At 55.3% G+C, this 15,907-nt stretch overlaps 2 protein-coding genes across 13 annotated transcripts in view; one reads left to right on the top strand and one right to left on the bottom strand.

Annotated features, from left to right (window-relative positions):
• LOC118971522 (uncharacterized) overlaps positions 1–15,907 on the bottom strand; it is a 73,576-nt gene that overhangs the window by 51,223 nt on the left and 6,446 nt on the right. The window contains exons 1-2 of one of the 6 annotated variants that reach the window (XR_012133143.1): positions 14,217–15,904; positions 12,650–12,699 (exon numbers count right to left, since the gene is read on the bottom strand). The exons of 2 other annotated variants lie outside the window; for them this stretch is intronic. Coding sequence is in view for 1 of the 4 variants with exons in the window: in XM_073240739.1 (XP_073096840.1) it covers positions 14,238–15,596 (1,359 nt within the window). In the remaining 3 variants the exon portion in view is untranslated. Of the gene's footprint in view, positions 1–7,837; positions 8,926–12,649; positions 12,700–14,216; positions 15,905–15,907 lie in introns of those variants that run through there. 3 more of the 6 variants (XR_012133145.1, XR_012133144.1, XM_073240739.1) reach the window with 3 other exon arrangements.
• The window catches only part of ZMIZ1 (zinc finger MIZ-type containing 1), a 223,413-nt gene continuing 221,861 nt past the window's right edge, over positions 14,356–15,907 (top strand). For 4 of the 7 annotated variants that reach the window (XM_073240733.1, XM_037013332.2, XM_037013333.2 and 1 more), the window contains exon 1: positions 14,356–14,508. The gene's annotated coding sequence lies outside the window, so the exon portion shown is untranslated. Of the gene's footprint in view, positions 14,509–14,894; positions 15,026–15,907 lie in introns of those variants that run through there. The other 3 variants (XM_073240734.1, XM_037013330.2, XM_037013331.2) reach the window with 2 other exon arrangements.

The following is a 15,907-nucleotide window of genomic DNA, read 5'->3' as shown; positions in this document are numbered from 1 at the left end:
TGTGTCTGTGTGTGCGTGTGTGTGTGCGTGTGTGTGTGTGCACGTGTCTGTAAGTGCTAGGGGAAGAGGTGACCAGTCCCCAGTTCAGACACTTGGTGCTGTCCCACACTGTCTTTTCTGACTCAGCTCAAAGCTACCCTTACTCCCTGCAGCTGCTACCACCTATGGCACCCTCCTACAGAATGCTCAGGGTAATGCCACCCCAAAGTGCAGTTGCCATCGTGGAGAAAGGAGGAAGGGAGAGGAGTCTAGGGGCCCCTCCCAATGCCAGGTTTCCTTGAAAACAGGGATTTCTCGCAGGTCCTGTGTCATCTGGTACCCAAGACTAAGAGTCAGGCACTGGTGACAGGGCTGTGCATCTCTGGCCTCTGGACTCAAGGGGCCTCTTTTGGGAAGTTGAGGCAATGGCACTTGGCTTTTAGGGCTAAGTCATGAAAGAGAGTGGGAAAGGACAGAAAGACCATGTATGAGCCCTCTGTCATTCCTGTCCCCTCAGGTATGTGGGAGCCAGCTGCTCCCCACACTGTTGAGCCAACCCCTCAGGTCTTGCACAGCAGACACTCCATAAATGTGGGCTGTGGGATGCTCAGAGAGAAAATAGGCTTCTCCAAGAAGGAAAGCTGAGAACAGGAAAAGGAAGTGCCCCTGCATGCTCTGCAGGGCCTGTGGGCCTGGGACCAGGTGTGTGCATGCACATGTGGAAGCACGTGTGGACGTGTGTACTCCTGTGACCACACCTACCTGCTGCCACACCCAGTGACCTGCACTTATGTCTTGCACACACATGGGAACACAGCAAGTGAGTAACCAGCAGCTCAAAGCCCTAGAGAGTGTCCTCCCAGCCTTCCCTCCAAATCCTCCATCCAGGCTTTGGAGCAAACTGGCTAGGACCTCTGAGGCCCTAGGCCATAGAGTTCCACAGGAATGCCCACCTGCCATCACCTTCTCCCAGATTCTACCTTGGTCACTCTGCAAGCATCTGCCTGGGTCTGACACCTGACTGTGCCTCAGATCTGGGGATCAAGTCTGCTCTTGCTAGCTACTAGAACATCTTCCCTGGGAAAAGGCTGCCAGAGGGATGCCCAAGGACTCTGTCAGAGGACAGGAGGGCACATCCAACTCATCTGGGAGTGGGCAGACAGGGCTCACAGGGAAGGCCTCCCCAAAAGTGAAACCTTCATGCTGCCCCTAGAAGGAGCAGGGTTTCCTGAGCAGACACAATGGGAAGGGCATTCCAGGTGGAGGAACAGCTTATGCAAAGGCATGGTGGCATGCCTTGCTCAGGAGATGTCCAGCTGCCAGGCTACCCGCCCTGCTTCTGCTGCCTGGACCAGGAAATGGTGTTCTTTTCAGAGCACTCTCTGCAGTAAGAGGGCAAAATGGGGCGCTACACCTCAAATAAGCCCCAAGCAGCATGGCAACTGGTGCAGAAGGCAGCCTGTAAAGGGAAGAACCAGCTGCAGGTTTGAGTTGCTCCTCAAACCCCACGCCTCCGTGTCCCCTTTAAAGAAAGCACTCCCCCCAAGAATGTGGCTTATAACTCAGTGCCTCAAAGTGCAGCAGTCCAGAGATCCCACATGCATGCTAAAACCATTTGTTAAAATAGAGAGGGAGTAATAAACTTAAGGCAGTGGTTCCCTCTAGAAAGCAAGAGGCCAGGAGGGGCAGAGCTTTACTAGTGTCCATGAAGCTCTGGTTCTCAAGTACAGTGGTTCTCAGCATTCATTTTAATGTGTTTCATAGCTTACAAATATTCTTTTCTATGTGTGAAATATGTAATGAAAGTTTTAATTGTGTTTTTGCCTGTTTACAAGGCTGTTCCAAGGCTGGGTTGGCTGAGATATCTCTGTGTGATTACCTGACCTTAACATACTCACGGGTGTCCCATCCCCTACTCTGGGACAGTGCAGGGTGGGCGTGTCTGGACTCATGTCCCTGTTTCACTGGGTCTATAGAAGATTCCAGTTATTCCTTGAAGAATGCCGGATCTAGCTAGAAGGTGGGGGATGAATGCCCAGCCACCTTCCCTTATCGGCTTGGGCACGTCCCTTCCCCTTTCCGAGTCTCAGTGTCCCTTCTGTCCAGTGAGGGACTCTGGTCAGCCTGTGACCTGGGCTTGAATCCAGACTTTACCGTCAGAGCACAGTTACATGGAGCAGTTTCCCTACCATAAAGTGCTGTGAGGTCAGAATGAGATGATGCACAGCTCCTGGAGGGTAGGGAATACTCCGTAAACACTGTTTGTCTGACTGTCTTAAATCACTGGAACAAAGACTGACCCTCAGTGGAAACGGTGAGATTGGAGGTCAGAAGATCTTTGCTGCAGGCCTGGACCCATTGCTCACTGGCCCGGAGGCCTCTAGAGTCCACTCCCCACTCCACATATCCCCCCAGCATGCCCCCCACCCCAAAACTCCCTCTGCTCCTGTGTAGAATGGGAGCCCCAGGAGCCCCTTAGAGAGGAGAGAGAATGAGAAAGCTCTGGCAAAGAGTGCATTGTATTGAAAGGGTCAGTAACCATAGCTCTAATCCCCAAGACCCCTCCCCAGGGGAGAAACCCCAATCTGCCGCATGGGGGGATATGCCCAGGGGCCTCACCCAGGGCAGCCCTAATCTCAGGCCAAACTCAGTGCCTGTCCCTGCTCAGAGTTAGGGGCCTGGGCTGGATCAAAGGCAGAGGGAATTAGCATCACAGAGAGCCTGGGGGAGGGGAGGCCAAGATTAATTCACTCTCCTCTTCCTGCTGTTCCTCCCGCAGCCCCTGGAGATGGGGGAAGGGTAGCCGGCCAACTCCAAGCCCCTGTCACACCCCTGAGGCCTAGTTCCTACTGGAGGCAGAGCAGAGGCCACAATCTGGGTGAGACCTGCCATAGAAAGTGGATGCACACATTCTGGAACCACTAGCATAAATGGCCAAGAACGAAGATGTCTGGGCAGAGGGACATCCTCAGAGGTTGGAGCCAAGATGTGGAGCAATGGGATGCAATGTAAATTCACAGATCCCACCATGCTGGGGGACACCAGAGTGTGTGCGTGCGTGTGTGTGTGTGTAAGGAGATCTACCAGTGTGTGAGGGACAGGGACACTTGCATGTGTATCTCAGTGGGTTTGGCCAGGTGGGTGCCTGGGTGCGAGTGTATCTGTGAGGCCCAAAGGCCAGGTGCTGTGTGTGTACTGGGGCAAGGCGGGCCCAGTCTGTGACCTATGATGGTGAGCCTTGTGTATCTCTATGGGAGTCTGGGTGGCGAGTGTGCAGACATAAGGGCACATATGTGGGCAGAGTTGCTGGGAGTGTGCAGACATAAGGCACATGTGTGGGCAGAGTCGCTGCCTGACAACTCTGAAATCAGCAGAAAGAATAAGTGTGAGGAGGTTCAGAATCATAATCACAGGGCAACAGCTAGAAGGGGGCCAGACAACCATCTTGCAGGCCCTGCTTCCAGGCTGCACAGGTGGACTCCATCTTTCAGACTTCACCTTCCCTGCCATGGAACTGCAGTGGGACTATCTGTCTTAACCTCTCTCTGTGCCTCGGTTTCCTCACTCAGAGAGGGCAATCACAATGTGGTTGTGCGGATTAAATTAGCCAGTGTAAGGGAAGCATTCAAAATGGCACTTGGCGCACTGTGAATTCCCCCAAAGGATTCATTGGTAGGATTAGTGCTACCTGGAGGGGTCACGGGAGCTGACCTGAACTGGGCTGGCTGAAGGAACAAAATCAGCCCAGAGCCTGCCAGGAGCTGTCCTTGCAGAAGCCTCTTAGGAAGATTGCTTTTAAGCCAGTAGAGCTGGGCAGCCTTTGGCAGTGCCGGGAAAAATGGAGCATGTGGTGTTGGAAGAATCACGAGGCACACCTGAGCCAACTTGGTAGGCTTGGCACCCACCGGTGGTGCACATGGAGCTCCTCCCACCCTGCTCCGCCCAGTTTCCCATCCCCCCTCTAGTACTTCCTGCCACAGGAGCGGCAGACATGGCCCCACCACCAGCCGTTTCATCCTTCAACTGGCTTGCATGGTCCACTCTTCATGCCCATTCTGCAGATGGGCAAACGGAGGCTCAGAGAAATGGAAGAATGTGGACAAAGAGGCAGAGCTGGATTCAGAAACCTAGGACTTTGTAATCTCAGAGTAGCTTATAGAGAAGCAAATGCCAACCTGGCTCCCAGGGCAGCCCAAATGGTTCTCAGCATTACAGGGTCTGTACTACCTTTCAAGGCCCCTGAAACAGTTCCTTTTATGATTCCTGAATCACAGACTGGACAACTAACACTCCCTTCCCTACAGTCACCATCTCTGCCCTACCCACCCACCAGAACACAGGAGAACATCTAGCCTGACACCTAAATGAACTGCTAATATACCTCCCACCTCTACACTTTGCTCCTGCTGTTCTCTCTGCCTTGTCGATCCATGACCAAATCCTCTTCATTTGTCAAGGCCCACTGCAAATGCCACCTCTTGCATCAAGTCTTCTTTGATTGCCTTGTTCATTAGTGGCAGCCCCTTGTCCCCCAGGGACCTACAGACATTCCTCTCTTTAGCACTAACCACTTTACCTGTTGGGAGGCCCTAGAGGGCAGCCCAGAAACTTCTATGTACACCCTCAGCCCCACCGCACAGGTCAGGGCTAGGATATCCACAGGCTGGTGTCCACCATGGGCCCACACACATGCACACAGCTCTATAAACCCATCCAAGCCCTTATACTGTGGCCACATACCAGAGTGTTAAACACCTAAGTCTCTGGAGCAGATTTCCCTGGATACCCAGCTTTCCCACTCACTAGCTGTGTGGCCTTGGGCTTGTTATCTAACCTTTCTGTGCTTCAGATTGCTCATCCATTAATGGGAATAATAATTGTTCCAATGCCACAAGGTTGTTGTGAGAATGAAATGAGCTGACATACGTAAATTCTTAGAACAATATGCTGTACACAGTAATTGCTGTATGAGTGTTTGCCATTGTTGTTAATATTTATGTTGTTGTAACCGGGAGATTACAAAGAGGTTTTGGACACAATGTCTGTCCCCAAGAGGATGGGATTCCTCACAGCAACAGGAAAGGGAGGTTACATTGCTAATCTCATTTAATGGTCAAACTACCTTGAAAGCTCCACTTTACAGATAAGGAAACTGAGGCTCCAGAAGGTGGTGTGAGCTCTCCTAGGGCTCACAGCCCTAAGTGGCAGGGCTGGGATTCAGGGCCAGGTCGTGGGACTCCAAAGTCCACGCTCTTTCAGCAAGCCCGTGATGCCTCTCGGTCTGGCAGCGAGATAAGCCATGTGCACAAATAGCTGTAATCCAAGGTAGAAAGTGATAAGTACCAAACAGAGCCGATAAGGGCTCTGGGAGGGCAGGCGCCTGCCTGCCTCAGAGGGGAAGGGGTGGAGGTCAGGGCAGGCTTTGAAAGTGGATGTCATCTGAGCACAGTTGCCAAGGAAAGACTTCCCAGCTGGAGAGGCCAGTGTGAGCAAAGACGTGGGTCACTGTGTCCACAATGCCTCACACAGTGCCTGGTGGTCATAAAGGCCCAATAAGTATCTGTGGGAGGGAGTGAGGGATGGGGGAAAAACGGGGAGGAGACTGTGCCCTGACGCCAGTTGGCCCAGGAACTTCCCATCTCACGAAGAGAGGGTTAATTCCTCCAATGACCTGAAGGGCTGCATGCGGCCAGGCCAACGGCCTTTGTCTTATGATACTCCAGAGCAGCAGCTCAGGACTGCTTGGCCAGAGATCCTGACAAATAGATGTTTTGCTCAGTACCAGTAAGAACTATCCACAAGTGAAGTGGGCCCGGGCTTCTCAGTGGGGTGGGACAGCAGTGCACTGCAGCTGGCTAGGACTGGCTCACCAGAGCCCATTACATTTTCAGAAACTGTGTGACCTGGTTGATGTGAAGTCAGCCATGGTGAGAGTATGTACCATGACAACCAGCAAATGCTACAAATCAGGTTTTCCCCACTTTGGGAGAGCCAGATGTTAAACTCTTACCAGCACACCATTGAAGAGTGTCTGCTATGTGGGGAAGCAAGTTCCCCATTCCCAGAAGGATGCAAGCAGAGAAAGTAATCTCCTGGGAAGAATGAGGCCAAAGGATTCTTGCCTAGTGAAGGGCTCAAGTTAGATGACCTCAGAAGCCCCTTCTGGCTCTGAGAGCCTATGAAAAGTTCAGGCTTAAGAAAAATTAATCAGGGTAATTATTCATGCCAGGAAATCATTAACCTCTTGACTCAGAGGCTGGGAGTGGGGAAGGGACCTGAGAAAATGTGTGGGGAGCCACATGCTTGCAGATTTCACAGGTGGAAAACCTCCTACATCACACAGGGAGTCAGAGGCAACTCTGGGACTAGGATCTATATCCTCAGCCTCCCAACCAGGGCTCCTTCCAGAGCATACGGCTGGGCCAGGGCGGATGGAAAGTCTTCCTGCACAGTGTGTTTGGTATCTGTCTCATCCATCAGAATTTAAGATCTGTGACTGCATGGACCATACCTGTCTTGTTCACTGTTGGATCCCCAGTGCCTAGTTTTGTGCCTGGCATATTGCAGGTATTCAATAAATATTTGCTGAGTGAATCAATGCATCTGAGATCCTGTCTCCCAGCAGCATCTAGAAAGCTGGGAATGCCATCCTCGGAGACCATTACCATTTGGGTCCCCACGCCTGCTTAGTGACATGGAATCAAGAGACCAGGGTTCAAAAAACGCTGCCCCTTCTTGTATGACCTTGGCTAAACCACTGGGCCTCTTATCCCTCAGTTTATTCCGCTGTGAAGTGGGTTGTGCAATCTGCCTCTTGAGGCTGCTGCGGCACTCAGGTGAGATGTAGCGTGCTCTTTACAAACTCTAAAGTGTTGTATCCATAGAAGGGAAAGAAAAGCTTTCAAAGCTGACTCTGATGGCCAGGCCAAGCCCAAAGGTGCTCAGTGGACACTGGATGGCAGCCAAGCTGATGCTCTCTTAGGGCTGATGCTTGGGGTAATCTGGGCCAGAGCAGCTTGTGCTGGGGGAGGGGGTACAAAGCAGAGCTCAAGGTTCTAAAGGGGCAGGGAGGGAGGATGAAATGAAGACAGCAAGGGAGAGTTTGGGGAACCCTCTTCCTCCTAAGACCAAATCTCTGGGAGATAAAGGAGTAGGCTACCCATCGACTTTAAAAACCATTACTTGTGTCTCTACAGAGGTATTTTTTGCCATCCCAAACTCCAAACCCTCCCAACCCCCAAGCCATCACCGCTGAAATTGCCTTAATGGGTAAAACTTGGACTGGCTCCTGCCAAGTCAGGTAGGATGGAAAATCCTGGTATGCTGAGAAATCACAGCATTTCCATGGAGGAAAGATTTCTGCCACTGTCCCAGACAGACATTCAGAGGCACCTCTGGGTAGGGTGGGAGAACAAGCTGGCCCAGCTCACTCCAGGCTGTGAACAGATGAGGAAGGAAAGCAGGCAGTGGCAGTTCTCCTAACCCTCCCAAGTGGCATCTGATGTTTGCAACGAGGGTGAAGGCAGTGGAGAGCTCAGAACTGGGGCCAGGGAGGCAGGTGGAAGAGGATGCCCATGGAGAGGCTGTAATGTTAGCCTGCCCCCTCAGTAGAAAGCAAAAGAGAAAGGCCCTGTGTCAGCAGCCAGGCCCCTGGGCGGCTGGGCTCTCAGCTCCATTCTGTTGAGAGAGATTCTAGTTGGCACCAGCTGCAGTCAGGAACAATGCCTGGATTTCTTTCTTTCTTTCTTCCTCTTTTTTAAAAAAATTTTAATAGAGGGGAGAGAAGGACCAGAGTCACTCATTGAACAGCTCACCATCATGGAAGCGTCTGGGATACTGTGTCCTTGAAAAAGAGCACAGACACAGGGGCCCCACAGCTGGCTGCAAGGCACAAGAAGGCATGTCACACTGGGAGCCTGGGGTCCCAGCCCCACTGCTGCCACACTTGCCGTGTGACCTTAGACAGGCCCATGCCTCACTCTGCTCTGCTTCCCTCATGATCCCCACCAAGGCTTGCCTTCCAGACCCCACTTAAGGCCAACTCTTCTCCTTCTCCCAGACCCTTAGAGTGGCATTTAGTGTGGAAAGTCCTTTCTGATAGCCTGTGAGCTCCTGGAGGGCTGAGTCTTGTTCATCTTCGTGTTCCCCCTGCATCTCCTAGAGCACTTGATCACTTGTCAGTCACTCAGGCACGCCGATGAGAGGGTGATAGGATACAGCAATGAGCAGTCCTACAGCCTGCAGTCTGGAGGAGAGGAAGAGCTGGGGACAGGGAGATGGGGACACATCAAAATAACCTCCCCGACTAGTGAGGTGTCCACTGGGCAAATGAAACTCCCTGTGACTCGGCTTCTTCATCTGCAAACTGGAGAAGTTACTACTACTAATAATAATCAGTTCCTGTGAAGATTAAAGGAGTTCACATATATGAGCTACTCATTGCAGGGCACATAGTGAGAATTTAATTGTGATGATGATAATGATGATGCTGGAGGGAGGGACAGGAGCATTCGGGGGTTGAGACCAGATAGACTACACGTGCACTGCAGTTATCAGGGTAGGCTTCTGAGCAGGTGGCCGTAGATGTAGCCTTGAACGCTGGGAGGGGCATGTCCCAGGAGGCAGGAAGAACATGAGGAGGTAAGAGTAGGTATATAACACTGGCAGTTCTGGAAGCGACCCAGCATGGCTACACAACAGAGTTGGCAAGGGGATCTGAGCCCTAAGGCTGAAAGATTGCTCAAAGGTGAGGAGGGAAGATGCTGAGGGTCTGAGATCTGCTTCCACCCCCTCCAGTGCTAGGGAGGAGGACCCTTCTCTGAGGGTGCAGAGGGTGCGGGAGCTGTCAGGACAGAGGTAGGGGGCTTGACTTTCCTCTGGTTGTTTGTCCCAGACTCCACAGGCAGGGCTGGATGTATTAGCTCCCAGGTCACTCATCTGGCAGCACTGGTGTGGGGAAGAGGGCCCTAGATTAGACCTTGTTTCAGCTCCAACACTTCCTGTTCTAGCTCTGACACTTTCCAGGTGTGTGGCCATGGGAAAGCCACCACCTCCCTTTGAGGCTCAGCTTAGTCACCCATAAAAGGATCTTTGTGAAGCTCAGAAAGGTACCTCATGAAGCGAGGTGTTAAAGTCGTTAGCTATTCATGGTCCTTGACAGTTGTAGTCCTGGACAGCTCCCTCTGTGTACCTGTTTTCCTGTCCCTACCTGGCTGAAGGGGGCCCTCTGCAAGTACTCCCCAAAGCAGGGCATGCTTCAAACCCTAAAGTGCACCATAGCTCAGTCCAAGGGTGGAAGGCTCAGATGCATTTAATCACAGGACAATGAGAGGCAAAAAAACCATTGGACATCCAGTGTGTCCCATGCTCTCTCACTTGGCAGATGAGGAAACAGGCACAGAGAGCATCTGTGATGTGCCCAAGCCCCACAGCAAGTCCAGCAGTGGTGGGCTGGGTGTGAAGATATTCCAACTTCCGAGGCAAGCTCTCAGTCAGCTCTCCTGGGCCTCCCATCAGACAAAGGGGGTTGCTCGCTGAGCTGGGCCTGGAACCTTGGGACAAAGCTACATGACAGAAACTAGAAGACAGCATGCCTGGTGGAAGGACCTGGGAGAGCCAAGGCCAGGAGGCAGGGAAGGTGTGGCCTGAGAATGGAGGGGGCAATCTGATTAGAAAATAGGGAGGAAGCCAACCAGGGGAGCCCAGTGGGCTGAAGAGGACACATACCTACTCTCTGCTGGACCTGCCACCGACTCCTAGAGGCAAAGGCCTTGGAGCTGGGCAGGGACCCAGTGCCTCCTGGATCCATCCAGGTGTGAAGACTAAATGTATCCCCTGTTACCCCTACTACGGTGGGAGAGGCCCCTGAACATTACCTGGCAGGTGAGCAAGAGTACTCCACCCCAAAGTACTCAGAAGGTCACCCTGCTTGCACTGAAGCCTGATGACATGAAGGCAAGTCCCCATTCTTAACCTTAAGCCTGGAGCCAATCCCAGTCCCACCCACCAAATAGCTGAGATCTTGAGGAGGTCATTTAACCTCTCTGAGCCTCTTTCCTCCAGGGAGAATTTTACCTTCTGGCTTGTGGAGAGGATGGAACAAGAAGATATTTCCAAAGTGCTTGATGTACAGTAAGCACTCAGTAAGTTAACTTTCCTCCCACCCCTTTATCCCCTATTACCCGTTGGGGAAGTGAGGGGTGGGGAATGGAGACAAGGAAGGTAGGAATTCACTCCCATATATGCCAGTCCCCTGAAACAGCCCACCAAGGGCCCCCTGGCCGAGGAGGCCATATTCACTGCACCCCACCCAGGTCCTCTGCTTTGCCCCAGGACCTAAAGCCTTCTACCACTGTCTTCCTCCTGAACCCCTGGACTTCTTGGCTCTTGGCTCTATGCTCCTCTGGTAAAGGTGTAAGCAATGGCCTTCCTTCCCACAGATGGTTCCCAGAGGACAAGGAAATTAATAGCATTTATATCTGCTCTGAAGGTAGGAATAGGCCAGATTTGACACTGGTGCCCACAGGCCAGTCTCCTGTTGCTCACACCCTCCTGATGGGCACTGAAGCTGCCCCTGGAGTCAGGTGATTTATTGCCCAGCACTGGCTGAGTGGGATCCACCTTCCCCCTCTCAGGGGATGGGAAGTAAAAGCACTTTCCTCTCTGTTCCATCCCCAGACCTCTAGGCCTGCAAAGACCAAGGCCAAGAAGATGGGGGTTCAGGACACACCATCTCCAAAGAGGCCTGACCATTGTCACGAGACCCTGCCCTTGGTTTACAGAAACCAAGAGAGGGCTAGTTTGCTCAGGACTACACAGAGAGTCTGCAGATGAAGACTGCAGAGCTGGGGCTGAGAGACCAGCAGGAAACTTTGTTAATGAGAACCTGAGTTTGAATCCTGATTGACTTTGGGCAAGTTCACTCACAGTAATGCTCCTAATTCAAGGCAATGTGAGAATTCAATAAGCTAATGCTAAGAGGCCGTACCACAGTCCCCAGAACACAGTAGGTACCAAGTAAGTTCATAGCTTCTTCCAAGCCCCACAAAGATCCAACCTACCGTGTTAATTCCCTGAAAGATAAATAGAGATAGCAAGCGCCTAAGTCCCAAGGACTGAAGCCTAGGGTCTCAAGAGGTTTGGGCAAACCCAGGGCGCAGGTGAGATTTCTCAGATTTGCTGCCTCAAGTGCTCCACTTGCCCAACTGAGTACAGCTGAAATTACCCTTGGCTCCGTGCTACAGAGAGTTGGGCATTCTTTCTGGGCAGGGCTTGGCTCCTCTGCCCTCTGCAGTAGCTTCCTAGTTTTCAGATGTAAAGGCAAAAAGGTGGGGGCTGCAGGGTGGGGGGCAGGTCTTCTGGACAGGGGCTTTTGAGGATGAGTGGTCAGCCCCAAGGTCACCTGCAACCCCCACTTCCTGGAGATAGTGAGCCCTTATCACTCACTGAGGGTCTGGTACATAAATGTTGAGAGGACTGAGTGTCCTGACTCAGGTGGTCATCAAGGCAATAGGAACTGGTCTGGTTCTTGGGTAATGATGGATTCTTGCCCTCCAGGTTCTTAAACACCCAGAAACTTTGTCCCAAAGTTTTGGATTGGGGATGGGGGTGGATTTTGAATTTCTGGCTGCTGCAATGTTATGAACTGCTGGAGTGTGTGTGGAGATGCTGTGGGCAGCTGTAGCTCCAGCCACCATGCAACAAGCTGAATCTCCACTTTCCAACTCTGTGTCTTGCCTACAGGGTTTCTCAGGCTATACCTATGTCTCTACTGATGAACCTGGACCACCCAGAGGCTGAGGGGGAGGGGCTCCCTCACACAGAAATGTGCTAGGACTATGCCTCCCTGGTGTCCCTAGAGGTCTGGAAATGCTTTCATACCATCCACCCTCCCCAGAGATGCTCAGCCGCCACCTGTGCGGGACCAGCAGCATGGTAACAGTCCATGTGACAGGTTGAAAGACTGAGGCCTTGAAAGAGTGCCTTCTCTTCCACCTAGTGTAATAGGGAGGCAGAATCTCCCCGGGGAAAACCAAGCGGGCTCCCAGCATCCCTCTCAAGCCCCTGAGGACCTAGCTGCAATCCTCTGAGCCCTCAGGAATCCAGGCTGAATTCTCTGGCTGTCAGACTAGCATAGCCTTGAGAATGAATTCAGGGCTGGCAAATTCACTCCGCCTCCTCTCCCTCGGTGGTGGAAGGAGTGATCTCCCTGGTCCTGAAGGAGTTCAAGCTGAGGTCAAAGAAGCCCTCTGAAGGATTTTCTAAAATGGGGGTAAAGGGGAGGTCCTCCGGCCTGCTCCCGGCGTTGGCCGAGGGTCCACGCTGAATACTGCCCAGAAGGCCAGGGCGATCCGCGATTCTGCATGGCACGCCCGCGCTCCCAAGCGGGCCTCGTCAATCAGGCAGCGGCTGGGGCCCGGCCAGGGCGTCTTCCGCTAGTCTCAGGCCCCGGGGGAGACCCCCGCCCCTGCTGCCTCCCGATGACTGCCCCCAGCGGTGTCATTGTTCTTGACGTCACACCGCGGCCCCGCCCCTCGACCCCAGTCCTCCCTCCCTCCCTACCTCCGACTCCTGGCGCCCGAGACCCTAGCAGCCACCAAAGCCCGGGCGGAGTAGGGCTCCCCCCGCGGCCCCGCTAGGGCTGCGCCCCCTTGCGCTCTCCCCAACTTGCCTTTGTTATTCCAGCTCCCTTCCTCGCCTCGCCTCCGACACTGCGGCGGGCTGAAAAACACGGAGCGCGGAGCCACCGTCACACCTGGAATCCGAAGCGAGAGCGGGGCCGAAACCTTCCCCTCTTGGGAGGGGAGAAAGCGCGTGCGTGCGCGCGTGTGTGTCCAACCCGTGCTGTGCGAGCGCTGATTATAATTTGGGACTGAGGGTGCACCAAATCATGAATGGGGGGGGTGGCTTGAGGAAGGAGAGTGAAAGAGACAGTAGCGGGGAGGACATGTGTTTGTATGTGTAAGTGAACGTGAGGACTTAAGAGCACGGGAATGTTTCGCGGTTTGGTTTTTGAGGATCACACGGGGGTGCATAGCGATGTATATATGTGTGCGCACAAGATTGCTTGTCTGTGTGAGCGTGCTTGATATAGCCGTGTACACGGGCATATTTGTTGAGGGTGAGTGTACGTGTGTGGTGGGTGTGTGTGCGTGTGGAAGCGTGTTTGTAATACTGAGTGTGGGCGCGAAGTAGGTGCCATTTGTGTAGGAGTTTTCGTGTGAGTGGCAGTAGATGTGAACCAAGGTGGGCGCGCACTTAGGTGCATCGGGGGTGGTCTGCCAGGAGAACCTGCGAGTGGGCGCACCTAACTGCGCCTTTTGAGTGGCATCGCCCTCCTAGCCTCCTGGGCCAGTGCCCAGCCCAGGACCAGGGACTGGGCCCGGGTCCCGCTACCTCCGCTCCGCCCGCGCGCACTGGGCCCGGGACGCTCCCTGCTGCGCCTCGGGGAATCCACGGGTCGCTGGTAGACCGCACTGGGTGCCGGGGACAGACTGTGCGCACCGCTCCTTGCAAGCCGTCGGAGGGACAGTGCTCCAGCCTCCCTAACATAGCCCTTGGTGGTGGGGGCAAGTGTCCTCTGCTCGCCCCATCGGCAGCCCCTGGGCTTTGGGAGGAACCCCAAAGCCGCCTCCAGAGGGAAGCTCTGGCGGTGTTGCTAGCAACTCGCTCACCCCCAATTCGAGTACCTGAGCGGGTTCTCAGCCCCAAGTGCACTCCAGCCGGGGAGAGCCGGCGAAAGGGGGGACTCTGGTGAGCCAGGCAATTTTAGACCCTCCCCACTGTGGTTCCTTCCTAAGCTCAGCATTTTTCTCCTAAACTTGCTGGGGTCGGGGCGGTCAGAGAACGGTGGTAAAGGGGGAGGGAAAAGAGGTGAATGGCAGGAGGGGGGGGGGGGGGTTGCCGCGCAAAGCCCATCAGAGCCATAGAGGGAAAAAACGAGAAGGCCGAGACAGAGGAGAGGGGAAGAAAGAGGGCAAAATAAGGGAAAGGAAAAGCGAGGGAGAGAAAGGCGAAAAGGAAAGCGATAGGAAGCGGAGAGAGGGCAGAGAACCAGAGCAGAGCCTCCGGAGCCGAGCGCTGGCTGCGGCGGCGCAGCGCTGCACTCCTCTCCATCCAACACTCCGCTCCGGCTTTTGCGGGCGGCCGGCGGCGCGGGGCCCTTTGGAAATAGAATAGCCAATGTAATCTGACACTTCAACTTGCTCGGCTCCGGGCGAGTTGATTCACTTACTCACCCCCTAACGCCGAGTTCCTTTTCACTGTCTGTGGACATAAAAAAAGCGAGCGGCGGCGGGCGCCCGGGAGAACAAGCGGCCGGGCGAACAGCGATCGGGAGACAGAGCAAGCGAGCAGCGCCGGCGCAGCGCGGTGACCCCAGCCCCGGTTCGCGCGGAGCAGGAGCTAAGCGGAGCCAATCTCGGCGCCCTCACAGCGCTCCTCCCGGTCGGAGCCGGCCCTGCCCGGCAGCGGCTGCGGCGGCTGTGGCTGCGCGTCCTCCAGCGGCGGCAGCGGCGCTCGCAGCGCCCGGTAAGTTTGGAGCCAGACCCGGGCGCCCTCCGGCCCCGGGCCTTCCTCCCGCCCCCTGTGGACTCTTGGGGTGCGGGCGCGGGACGCTGAGTTCTGGGGCTTTTTTCTTTAAGGGTCCGTCGGGGACAGGAGAGCCGGGCAAGTGGCTGGCGGCCGGGCTCCGCTGAGCTCCCGTTGGCGGCCGGCGGCCGAGGCCCAGGCGACCGGCGAAAGCCGGGCTGCGTCGAGCCAGCTTGGGCGGCGCGCGGGGCCCGGGGCTTGTCGGCTGTGCGGGGTATGAGTGCGGTTGTGCGTGCGCGGACCTGGTACCCGCCTCCTGCCGGTGCGCCTCCGGCCCTCGTTCTGTACAGCCAGGGGCCGTGCAGGACCGCGATTCGCGGAGGGCGGGAGGGAAGGACCTGGGTAGCACCACCTCGGTCTCTCTCGCCTCCTTTGAGGAGACGCGAAGTTGTGCGCCAGTGTATACGAGAACCGCCAGGGACCGCATCGGATTTCGGGGTGGCAAAGGTTGGTGGTGGTAAGTTGTGTATCTGAATTTCTAGGGAAAATACACTTTTGTAAATGGGAGGTGGGGGCGCGGTTAAGTTGTTTGTGTGTGAATTGCCCGGGAGACGCGGTACACTGTACGGCCGGGAACGCCAAGGGGTGTGTGTAGGGGCTTCCTGTAGGTCTTCAGAAGCCCGAGGGGCGCTGAGGCCAACGCCTGCACGGGGCTGCCCTGGCCAGGAGAGGTTAGCCCAGAGGGAAGATGTGCGTGTGTGCGCGCGCGCGCGTTGCAAATACGAAACTAATTTCCCCGTGTTCTTTCTTCCTCTTGGTCGCCGGCGGCGGTGGCCTCGGGGGAGTGGGAGGCCGGCCGGGGCGGAGGTTGGGGGGCCCGGCCGGGGCTGAGCTGGGTCTGGGGCGGGGGCGGGGGCGGGGGCTGGCGGGCTCTGGAAGCTTGTTTCACATCCTGGCGTCTGGATTGGGAAGAAAACCAGTGGGGAGCGCGGCCTCGGCGTCCGGGGCGCGGGCAGCGGGCGCACATCGCCCCCTCGCCGGGACATCTGTCCAGGAAGCCAGCCGGGCTGGGAGAGGGCGCGGTGCATAGGGCAGGCTCCCCGCCCCGGAGCAGCGGGGGCATGGGCGAGGGGCGGCTGCCTTCCCGGCTATTGTGCGCCAGCAGATTTTCACGGGAGACTGCCCGGGAGCCACCGGAGAAGGCCGGGAGCCGGCCTCAGTCCCGGGTTTAAAAGACACTCCAGGAATGTAAACAACCCGGGCGGGAGAGCGGGAGGGCGGGAGCGCGCCGGGGCAAGCGGCGGGCCCCCCACCCCTCCCCGGGGACAGCCCGACTGTAGGCCACCTAGCCCTATCCCTCTACCAGCTGCAAACTTTTTCCTCCTCTGCCTTCCCTTCC

Source organism: Manis javanica, chromosome 7, assembly GCF_040802235.1.
Source record: "Manis javanica isolate MJ-LG chromosome 7, MJ_LKY, whole genome shotgun sequence".
Taxonomy (NCBI): domain Eukaryota; kingdom Metazoa; phylum Chordata; class Mammalia; order Pholidota; family Manidae; genus Manis; species Manis javanica.
This window is presented reverse-complemented; position numbering and strand designations above follow the sequence as displayed.